Source organism: Sabethes cyaneus, chromosome 3 (assembly GCF_943734655.1).
Source record: "Sabethes cyaneus chromosome 3, idSabCyanKW18_F2, whole genome shotgun sequence".
NCBI lineage: Eukaryota > Metazoa > Arthropoda > Insecta > Diptera > Culicidae > Sabethes > Sabethes cyaneus.
Genome location: NC_071355.1, coordinates 100,395,951 through 100,407,695, shown reverse-complemented (window position 1 = coordinate 100,407,695; position 11,745 = coordinate 100,395,951). Strand labels below are relative to the sequence as shown.

Below are 11,745 nucleotides of genomic sequence, written 5' to 3'. Positions count from 1 at the left end.
AACGTCTACCGTTTAATCTAAAGATTACCTTTATGACATAAGTGTGCATAGAATAACAACGATTGAGAAAATAACGCATGAGCTGCTAAATAGACCAAGCGATAAAATACATAAAACAACGTGTCGAAAATATTATATCACGTTGCGGAAAACTGCAAAATTTGCACTGATTGACTTGAACATGCAACTAGAATGGTTTTCACTATTTTAAATAATTTTTCTGAATCCTACCAATTTTACCCATCCTGTTTAAGAACGTGACACCACGTACACACCTAAACTACCCAGGTAACCAATAAGCATTAATATAAGCAGTAAATCAATCGTTTATTAGCATCCCTGCCCAGGTAACCAATAAGCATTAAAATAAGCAGTAAATCAGCCGTTTATTAGCATCCCTGGCGTTTTATAATGCAGGTTGTTGTTTATCAGCTTTTTGACTGCATAACTGTTGTAAATTGGTATCCACAATTCTATTTAAATTCTTCTTGTCGGTAACTAGCTACAAATAAGCATTGTCAGCACTATAAGAGGGCTAGCATTCAATTAGCCGTATATTTTGAGAAAATATCATTTAAGTAGCATTTAAGGCAACTTAAATGCTTATTGGCTTGCATTTAAATTGCATTGGAAATGCTTATTGGTTACCTGGGTAAATCCGGATCTCAATTTACTTGTCGTAAATACACATTTCATTTGCAACCACCAGTACGCTAGGTAGTAAATAAGATTTCTAACTCGCTGTAGAAAATTTAATGTTCGCAATATTCATTTTACTGAGATTTAAAAAAAATGTTTTGATTTGTATATCCGTCCAGCGAAAAATTGGTACTGATCATTTTCCTAGTTCGGACACCCAAATGTAGGAGACGCATGGGCTTCATTAGTTTCGCGTTTATTCGCCTGTAAAGATATAGGCGAATCGACCTTTTCGCGTGTGCAATGGCGGCTAGTGGGTACACCTTTCGGAGAACGTTAGCATACCTTTGGCAACTTCATTCATGTCAAGTTGATATTTCCAACCTTAATTGTTGTTGTAGAACTTTCAAGCGCACGTGAGCGGAGTTCCCGAAAGCAAATAAACGTGTTCGAAAAGTGTACCCACTAGCCGCCATTAAGCACGTGAAAAGGTGGATAAATAAATATCTTTATAGGGCTTTATATATAAAGCGTGGGACATCGAAAATGTATGAGTTTGACAGCCACTTCACCCCGTAGGCTTTTTGTTGCCGATAAAACTTGCAGGCTTCAGTACTGTTTATACCAGTTTTAAGCAGTCGATAAATTACTTACGCAGGTATATTTTTTTTTATTGAGAACTGATAGTATATTAATATTAGGACTTAAAAATCTACATTAGAAAACAGAGAACAGACTAGCAGGCAATAGACGAGAATTACGTAAAAAGTTTTTATGTATTCCGCGAGTAATCATTCGAGAGAGCACCCTTCGAGCAATAAGTGGTACACTAAAACTTGATGTCGCTGACAACGGCTGTAAACCATTTTGCGAAATTTTCAATTTTTTAGTTAAAATTTGAGTTATTTCCCCTCCGGATGAAAATAACTCGGCTCTTAAGCATGGTTATTTTTGACAGTACGATGGTTTTTCTGAGAGACAATTACAGAAATTTATCTTCATCCTTATCTTATTCGCTCTCATCAAGTAAAAAACTTTCCATCTGCTAGATCAAGAAATGGTTCGCAATGGATAAATGAATATAGCTAGTTTTGGAGTCACAACTGCTTGCTTCTCGCGCTGGTATACTTTAAACCGTTCATATGGTCCATTTACACTAGCGTTAAGTTGTCAAAACTAGCCCTCTTCTTTCTTTCGCGAGTACGAAGCTACATCACCCTTATGGAACTGCCCATATGTGAGTGTGAATTAAGAATGGTCTAAAAGCATTCTGTTTCTTGCACTTGCATTCTAACAAATCCTTGCTCTTTAATCCTATTTTTGCTTCAATCATAGACTAAACTTATCCAGGTGGCAGTATTTTAGCTGCGTGGTCATGAATTCAAATTTCAGTTTAACCATTTGCGGGAAAATACCTACTAAAAGTAAAAAATTCCACGCAATGGCTCATAGCCTGTGTAACTTCAGCACAAAGTGATATTGGTTACGGTACATACATATGTCTGTCATACGCCTAACTGGCTTCGTCGTATGTTCGAATCTCGACTGGGAGAGGCTGTTAGAGTCAATAGGATCGTAGCAACCGGCCCTGCAGTTGTCCTGCACTCTAGGGCCCCGTACAGAGTTCACGCGACAGCGACGCGACGCGACTTCGCTCACATTATTTTAAATGCGTAGCCCTGCTTCGGGCGAGTCAATAGGATCGTAGCAACTGGCCATGCAATTGTCCTGTACTCTAACAGCTGGCTGCGAAGTCCGTCGTATAAAAACAGAAGGTCAAGTTTCGATAACGGAATGTAGCACCTAGGCTTTGCTTACATACATATGTTTTGAGCCTATTGGAAAACTATTTCTGGAGGGTGCCACTGGTAGATTTTACGCACAAAATATCGGTTAGTTTCTTCAAGCCTATTAGTCTGTTCTCTGTGATTATAATGAATTTATGAGTAGCAGTGGTATAGAAAGCACTTTTCTACAGGAATTTTGAAGCTCCGCTTGAGAAACGTGTATCAAGTAGCTTTGCTTTTTTCAAAATGGCTTTTTTTTGTGCCTCATCAAATCGATTCGCATGCAGGTCGATATTCCGATCAAAAGGCCTTCGCATCGGTTCGGAATTCTTTTGTTTTTTCTGAAATAAATAATTTATTCGTAATTAGTTATAAAACTTTTATTTTAAACTAACCTTTTGTTTCTCCAATTTTTGCTGATGCGTATCCAAAAGGGATTTATCACGTTTATGTTTTTTGTGCTTTCTGATCAGCTCCTCTTGCTGTTCATCATATTCAATAATTTTCTTGCGTGTGTGTTCTTCTTCGCGTTTGGATATAGTATCATGCGATGAATCACAACCTAATTTTTTACGTTCTTTATCGCATGGAGTGTCTGTCCAAACTGATCGATCTCCGATTTCTAGTTTATCACGTGTCCTGAACTGTCTTGCTCCTAGCCCCATATCACTTACCTTTCGAATATCTGGCAATTGCAACATCCAGTCTTCACGAGCTGTGACGGTTATACTTTTCGGATTATCAAGCCGTTTAAGTTTTAATTCCAGTGCACGCTGTTCCAATTCCTCATTCGTTTTAGAATTTGACGACCCGGGCAATGGACCTATAAGATCATCTTCAACATGTTCTTCTTCTGAGAAAGGTGAAAGCTCTGACTCGGAGCTTTCAAGACCTCCGCTGTTAATCTTTAAATGAGCTGGCAGTTCCGGTCCAATTATACGTGAAGATCTTTCATGGTTTGAGCTTTCTCCAGAATGAATATTTGAAAAAAATTGCGGAAGTGCTGGACCTTCAACATCAATATTTTCTGTAGCAGGTTCATCTGTAGGGCTTTTGTTATTAACCAATGCATCTGGAACAGTGGATCCAAAACTAACTTCACCAGTCTTTCTCTTTTCTGTCTGATCATTTTGTGGCGATAATATTAAAACGGCCGAGTCACACTTTTGTTTCTCAGATTCTGGAATCTGCTGTACTATTTTTGGTAATGTTCTATTTTCACGGATAGATACCCGTTCTCGTTTACTACGGCTCCTCGTTCTAGATCTCGATCTAGATCTACTTCGCAGGGTACTTTTTTCGTTGCGTTGGCGGTTTCGATTCTCTCTACTACGACTCCGACTTTTACTACGACTATAACTATTTCTACTTCTTCGATTCGTCTGTCGATCATTCCAATCACGTTCTAGATTTTTCCCTCGATTGTCCCGCGAATGACCGCGTTCATCATGAGAAGTATCTAGACGTTTAGACACTACAGATGGAGAATATTTACTCGTACTGTCAGATTTATAGCGTGTCGATGTAGTTTTAAATCGTATCCCTGAGTCAGAATCGGATGAGTCAGTATCTGACATGGTTTCGTGCAAAATCTGCCCTAACAAAAAAAGAAAAAAAAGTAATATGAAGTAGGTGTCGTGAATATTTCAAGTAGACTGGCATCCTTTTTCTGTGCAAGCTGCATAAAATATATAGATTTTGCTGTGAACAGAGCTCTTTGTATGTTCATAGGAGTTTTGATGCCTATTTTTTTGGTTATATTTTTAAGCAAAGTAGATATATTTGGTGCTCAATATCGTGAACATCTTAATTTTACTTGCTTGTTGTAACGACGAAAGAAGCAATTGGGTACTATAAGCATTTGTTCTATCCACTTTATGATTATTGGAAGGGACATTATGAAATGGAGGCGAAAGCTATGTCATCAAACGCGCCTTCAATATACAAAAAAGTTCCTAAGCAGCATTTCGTAAAAAACAATCTCAATTTTATCTCAATATCTCAATTTTTGAACCACATCATGCAATAAAGTGGTTGTGGACTAGTCTCTTTGATAAGCATGTTATGCTGAATGAAGAGACATTTCTACTGCTTGTTTCGCCGACGCCGACGTGGTGGTCAACAATCCATTCTAGTGATTTGAGCAAGATAGACGTCAAAGGTTAGACTGACAAACTGAAATTTGTTGCCCATGGGGGCAAGATGCTTAAAGCACTCCGTTTGTAACTGGCCTGTTATCAGTCCTCCAGCCATTCAATCATCGGGACGGAGTTAGATAGTAGAAGGTTTCTTTCTCTATGCTAATCCAGGAAAAAAAAGCAACTCGCACTCGGCCTGTATTGTATTTTTTTTACAATAGCTCTGTTTATGTCAGTATTATTCAAAGTCGAAAGGACTAAGTGATTTTGACAACACTAGGATAGTTATACGGTGCTCACCGTTTACAAATATCCGCAGTATTTTTAGAATCATCATTTTAGTACAATTTGAATGTAACCCATAGTTCCAAGTGCTGTTATTTTTGCTTGCAGGTGGTCCTACAAGAAAGTAATTAAGCGGGAAAGCACAATTATTTCAACTAATAGATAAATATCCGAATACTTTTTTGGCTGCATTTTTGGGAAATACACACGATATGGACTCCTTCACAAAGGAATGCTTTTCCCTAATTATTGCCATGTATCTCAATGTTTTAGTTAAACATTATTTTAAGAGCTAAAATTTACCGTTCCTTCACAAAATACTGGCGAATATTATTAAAAGAAACATTTATTCGATGCTGTCCGAATACTTATTTGACTGATTGTAAGTATTGTACCTAGTTATAGTAAATATCAAAAAAGTGAGCAGCGCGTTTTGTTACCAAAGAAACGGACAATATACTAGTCCTCGACTGTTAGCAATACTTGCCGACCAAGTCAACCGTCGGATCGCTTTACTTCTCTACCATCAATCGAACAAAGAAAACTTGATATGGTTGCAGTTAATGCGATAGCAGGGCTGGACATCATCGTTAGGAAAAGAATATATGTTTTATAAGAACTTCACCAAATAACAAAAAAGAGCCTGTTTAGAGGCGACTGCACGCAAGTGCAAAACCTCTCAAATGAAATAATAACAACAAAAAGATCATCTCAGATAACTTGATCAAAATTAACTACTTAATAGGACCGGACCAAGTCGAAAAGTTTAAAAAACATGAGTTAATGAGATAACAGTATAACAACCGATCAACAATTTTAGCTGCTAATCAGACTACATAAATGTTCAAACAGCTAGAGTTATGAGATGATTTTTAACGATTGATACGTATAAACCATATAGAGCAGTAAACTTTGAACGCGTTTTTCTCGAAATCAGAGTTTTGTTACTTGGTTCGGTCTGACTTAACACCGACCAATTGTCGTATTGAGTCACGTGATTCGCAGAATAAGGGTGTATGTTTGAAAGGTGCTTTTGACTATCATAAAAATCATGTGAAGATTTTACATTTTTCAGCGATTTATTACTCAAAAATCAATATAATTCGACTAGGTCAATACAAATCAAATGCTACTTTCATTACTCTTACATGTTAAAAGTTTTGAGGGCCTTTGACCAGCTGTACTTCAGCGATTTGCTAACGCCAGCAGACGGGATATTCTTTATTGACTGTTTCACACTGCTTTGCCAAACTATTGATCGCAAGCATTTGCAAACAACCTCTTGGTAGTTGGACGATTTTGAAACGGCTGCTAGAATATCTTCAGTGTCTTGACGATATCGTCCTTCCGTCTGATTTTGCACGATACACCGCACTGGCCATTTTGGCAAATTATTTAAGTGATATAGTATAGTTTGTTCTGAGCGATCCTGAGTACATATAGTATTGTCACTACCTGGCATAGGCAGGTCAAACACATGTTTGAGGCGACTAAATATAGGTGAATACAGGTTCCGAAAGTTGTCAATCTGCGGGCGAACAATGTTATTGACTTTATCTCTATTTTCTCCAAAAATCATTCGAAAATCTCCAGCATAGCTTAAATTAGATATCGAGCGATACAATTCGAATTCTGTAAACTTTTCAGGTAATAAAAGCAGTGCGGCATGACTGGCTGCTTTAAGATTATTTTCAATGGCATTTTGAATCTTTGAGCTTGAGGCCGTTTTTATTATCTCAACCGGCTTATGTAGTCTTCCCGCTAGATATAAGTTGGTCCAATCATTCAAATCTTCCAAAAGATCTTTCGTTGTAACAACTCCATATTTGATTAAGATATCTTCCTCCGGAATGGATATCAATGTATTGAAAAACACCTTCGCTCCTAGTGTCTCCTGGTACTTAGCAATGAAATTGCTACCCAAATACTGCAAAGCTGAATAATGTTCTGGATTTCGTTCTAAATTGCTGGAGTGCCATCGATGTGCATTATCTACTGTATAAATGAGATCAATCATATTTTTTTTCTTTTCCACCGAACCATATCCTAGCTGCAGCTTTACACCGGATCCGTATGCAAAACAAAATGTAAAATTAGGCGGAAACCGAGATAATATACGATAGAACATTGGTGCAGTATTTCCTTTTGTCAGCATCGCAACAATTACACATTGCCGAACATTAGCTTTGCTTAAATTTTATTTTTTTTATGCAAGTAACACTACCTACGTGTTGTTTTCGTTTTCATGCGCGCGTCACGCGTGAATCCGTGATGTGTCAAATATGACGAAGATTAAATGCATACACAAGTGATATAATCGATAATCTCATTAAGAGCAGGAAGATAAATGTAAAAATAAAATAAACCTACCGAACTTCACACTACCAGTTTATTATAATAAAGTTAGAAATCACTAACAATTCAAGCGTTCAATGAAAATAACTGAAGAATTATTCTTACTGAAAGCAGCAAACGTCAGACAGTATTTTGTTATGAATTTTACCTAATTTTACCCTAAATATTCTCTAAAACGATAAAAGTTAGAACGACATTGACTATCAGCTTCCGTCAATGGCAACGTAACAGAACGAAAACAAGGGGTTTCTAACAGCAATGATTACTACGCACCTTTGAAAAAAGTTTTTCCATTCGCGTTGACGAACGTAAGCTGCTGCCACCTCCAAAAGTTTACTGTAGGGGTCAAGCGGAATGGGAATTTCTTAAAGAGCGAAAGAGATCGAAACATTTTGGCAGATTTTCACCCACACGTACATACGGGCATTTCTATGAGTGTGCAAGAGATCGTTTAATACCGTCAACGCGAATAGACCATGTTCAAGGGGTTTTTAGTAAGGCGTATAAGTGCGTAGTAATCAGAGATTACTTTTGTAATCATTTACGAATTAATTAGGTAATCAATGGTAATCAGCATAGTAATCAATGATAATCTTAAGTAATCATTGGTAATCATTAGAGTGACTATATATAGAGTGGCGACAATGTCAAAATTGGAATGAAAATTATCTGTCAGTGTCATTCCAATCGAGCAGACGACCAATCCAACGCGTATGCAGGAGAGAGAAAGAAAATACGCATTTCATACTTTTGGGATGTCATGTGACATGTCGCCACTCTGTATACTCTAGCAATCATGATTAATTTATAGTAATCACAAGGACAAGAGATTGATTACTGGTAATCAGAGGTAATCAGTAAAGTAATCAAAAGTAACTTTTTTCAAAGGTGCGTAGTAATCATTGCTGTTGGAAACCCCTTGACCATGTTATATGACAAGCGACAAGGTAACCCGCTGATATTAATATTGCGCTTTCTCGTGCTGGTACTTTGACAATCCACAGATGACGCCACGGGATAGCAATATCAATATCAGCAATGTTGTTAGCACAGAGAACAGATTAACAGGCTCGAAGGAAGTAATCGATATTTTTTGTGTGTAAAATCTGTTGGTAGCGCCCTCCAGAAATAGTTTGCCAAACGCATCAAAAAATATGCATGTACCTTTATCAATATTTCTTTGTGCTGGAGTTACATAGCAGCGATGGCAGCGACATCAAGATTTAGTTTACCACTTACTGCTCGAGCGGTGCTCTATTGAAGGATTACTTGTTGATTACATAAAAACCTTTTACACACTTTTTGTTAATTACCTGGTAGTCTGTTCTCTGTGATGTTAGTTCGTAAAATGGTCTATTGATTACTTTAACCAGCTTTTCACGAGCGATAATGGCGGATGGTGGCTTTTGAGCTTGCTGACGTTTACCGTACGCACACATCGATGCGCGATTTGTTGCTGCTGTTGTAAGATTTTACACGTTAGTTTTTATTTTCCGCCAGTTATATCCCGGTAAAAAGGATTGAGATTGCTGACGTTTATCATACGCACACATCGACGTGCGATTTGTTGATGCTGTTGTTAGATTTTACACGTTTGTTTTTGTTTTCCCACAGTTATACCCCCGTAAAAAAACATACGTTTGAGTGATAAACGATAAGTTTTTGTAGCCTTTTGCACTGGGCTTAGCAAGCTCTATACGTTTGAGTGAAAAACGATAAGTTTTCATAGCCTTTTGCACTGGGCTTAGTAAGCTCTATTGAGCTTGCTGACGTTTATCGTACGCACACATCGACGCGCGATTTGTTGTTGCTGTTGTTAGATTTTACATTGATTTTACACGTTTGTTTTGGTGTGCGTACGATAAACGTCAGCAAGCTCAATGCTCTCTTAAGCTAACTAAACCCGTCTTTTGCACTCTTCTGATAGTTTGTTTCAAATTGCTTTTGAATGACGCAATACTACCCGCTTTTGTTCGTTTCGGCTCGAAAACGTCAAAATTTAATATTAGATGTCCGCGGGTTAAGGTTGGTCCCAAAATCGCCGTTTTGATAAACCGTTTTTTAAATCATTTCTATTGAATGATTAAACCGATTTTCATAATTATGATACCAAATTAAAGGTATTATTCATTGGCAAAGTTAGTATTATAATTTTTTATGATCATTATATAAACCAACCAACAGTGCTCTATGTGTTCTAACAGTTGAATTATTTTTTGAAGTCGTATCGATTTCTACCTCAAACAACACACAAAATGGTATAACACAGGTTCCTTTCACAACCAGGGGGATTAAATCGGGTTTTATATTGTTTAATTAGTTTTTGCCATGACTTTTGAAGTTAATAGGGTAAAATGAACGTCTTCTCAAAGTCTGTACAAAATGAGACTATCACCAACCCAAGTAACCATAAGCATTAATCTAAAACCGTATAGGTATTGAAAATAATTCCGCATCCCTAGTGCCAAACTTTTGTATATTAGCAATCTTAATGCTTATAAAACCTATAACATTGTTGATGCATAGAAGCATTAACGTAAATCAGCATTAAAGAAAGCAATATATGCGCATATAACGTAACAATATAATGCATTTAGTCAATTGCATTAAAATGAGCCGTAACCCGTAAGTGTTGATAAACGGCTTGTACTTGACTTCTTATTTTGCTATTCTACGGCCACTATTCGTGTCCTCTTCCACCCAACGAAAGCTGTCTTTTTCTACCCTATTGGTAATGCAGGACAAGTAACTATGATATGAGAGGGAGTATCACCAAGATTTAAATACGACTAATTTCAACTCACTCAATCACATCCGCTATGGTTCAGATAGCAACGATGCAAGGAAACGAATGGAGGTTGCATGACTAACTCCCGGTTCGAGCCCTGTCTAGGTGGTAACATTATCCAGCGTTTCAAAAAATGGTTCTGTTTATCCTGCTCCTCTTGAGATGCAGCAAAAAAAATCGCTTGCATTTTTAGTTTTTTAAATCCCGACCGAATCTATTTTTATTTTCCATATCAAGCAAACGATATGCCGTCGATACTTTTTCGATACGTCGATAATGTAGACAAAATGACATTTCGATTAAGCCTCAAACAAACACTGATAATATTTATTTGATGCTTGTGGCGTAGCATTTTAATAACCCGCTATTTCGCCTTTTTAGCATTATGTGAGTTCTACAGAAGTATATAAAGAAAAATATGCTTTTAATCATAGTTCTGTATGCTTATATAATGTTGTCCAAGGACTAGTGTTAAGTGCTTACTGGTTACTTGGGAATGCATTTTTTTTACATAGGAATAGCATTGGCGTAGCTAGAAAATTTCCCTGGGAGGGGCCTAGGGGGTGCCTTTAAAAAAAATCACTTTATTTAAACACTTATATAAGCGTTGTCGCTAGCACCATAGAGCCGAAGTGGTTCGTGCTGTTTCAAGCAATCGTTTCCATTCAACTCGATCTTGGGCCACTCGTCGCCAATTTTCAGCCGTCTCAGAAGTCTCAAATCGGTTTCAACCCGGGCGAGCCATCCTGCACGTGTAGCCTCCTTGTTCTTGGTGTCGGTTGGGATGTTTTAGAGAACTATTTTTGTCGCACTGTCGTCCGGCATCCTTACGACGTGTCTGGACCACCGTAGCCTACCATTTTTCGCCAGATGCGCGATGGGAATCTCTCCAAGCAGTGCCTGTAGCTTGTGATTCATACTCCACCACTTTCCGCTTTCAGTTTCTACTCCGCCAAATATCGTCTGCAGCACTTTCCGCTCGAATACGACAATGGCGCGCTCACGGAGTACGAGCAGCATCCCGGCTTCAACTGCGTAAATAACTACCTTTCTAATAATTATTCTAACCATTATAATGGTTATGTACATTGTTAGCTTCGTATGACAGTTATCGTAGCTTCTGGATCGTAGCGTTTTGCCTTTGCGTCGACACTCGCAAATTTCCTGGCTGGGAGTTGACTACCCTTGGTAAAAATTGTGCCTCTCGTTTCGATACCCGCTCGTCTGATCAACCCCTCACGAGCAATGTTGAACAGCATGCAGGATAAGCCGTCACCTTGCTCAACCCTCGCTGCGTCTCAAAGGGAATCGAGAGTGTCTCCGAGATGTGCACGAAACACACACTCGATCCTACACTCAAAATATTCTGCACATAACTAATAGTAAATTTCCATATGAAATCCTATATGATTATCATGTGCCGTATATAAACACAACCCTTCCAGAAATACACATAAAAATTATAGGCATATGAATAGTAAGTGCAAATTTTTCGCGTACACATAAATGATAACTGTTTGGCACATAAAGATCATTTACAGGGCACATTGCAAAATGCATTGCATTGCATTGGGACACATAGAAACTATACGAAAAGTTTTCTCAGTGTATGTAACTCTGATCAGTTATGTCAGTTCATGCGGAAAACCGTGTTCTTGCATTATCTTCCATATAGGTGGTCTTTTTTTTGTATTGTTTATGCAGGGCGAAAATCTTCATAGACAGCACCTTCACGGTGCCGAATAGGATTCAC

General features: G+C 37.9%; 1 protein-coding gene across 4 annotated transcripts; it reads right to left on the bottom strand.

Annotated features, from left to right (window-relative positions):
- Nucleotides 1-1,298: 1,298 nt before the first annotated feature.
- Nucleotides 1,299-7,387, bottom strand: LOC128740480 (GPALPP motifs-containing protein 1). Of its 4 annotated transcripts, none has more exons than XM_053836024.1 (3): nucleotides 7,353-7,387; nucleotides 2,822-4,023; nucleotides 1,299-2,767 (listed from the first exon to the last, which is right to left on the bottom strand). In XM_053836024.1, the coding sequence occupies exons 2-3, from the start codon at nucleotides 4,001-4,003 to the stop codon at nucleotides 2,612-2,614; spliced, it is 1,338 nt and encodes a 445-aa protein (XP_053691999.1). In that variant the 5' UTR covers nucleotides 4,004-4,023; nucleotides 7,353-7,387; the 3' UTR covers nucleotides 1,299-2,611. The 4 variants fall into 4 exon arrangements, with proteins under 4 accessions (XP_053691999.1, XP_053691998.1, XP_053691997.1 ...); XM_053836023.1 differs by lacking the exon at nucleotides 7,353-7,387 and adding an exon at nucleotides 7,220-7,308 and having other exon boundaries at nucleotides 2,822-4,018; XM_053836022.1 differs by lacking the exon at nucleotides 7,353-7,387 and adding an exon at nucleotides 7,220-7,302.
- Nucleotides 7,388-11,745: the final 4,358 nt, after the last annotated feature.

Excerpts from the sequence above, each read along its gene's own strand:
- LOC128740480 (XM_053836024.1), bottom strand. The coding sequence starts at position 4,003 with ATGTCAGATACTGACTCATCCGATTCTGACTCAGGGATACGATTTAAA. Across the intron at positions 2,768-2,821 it reads AAAAATTGGAGAAACAAAAG|AAAAAACAAAAGAATTCCGA; the intron begins GTTAGTTTAAAA and ends TATTTATTTCAG.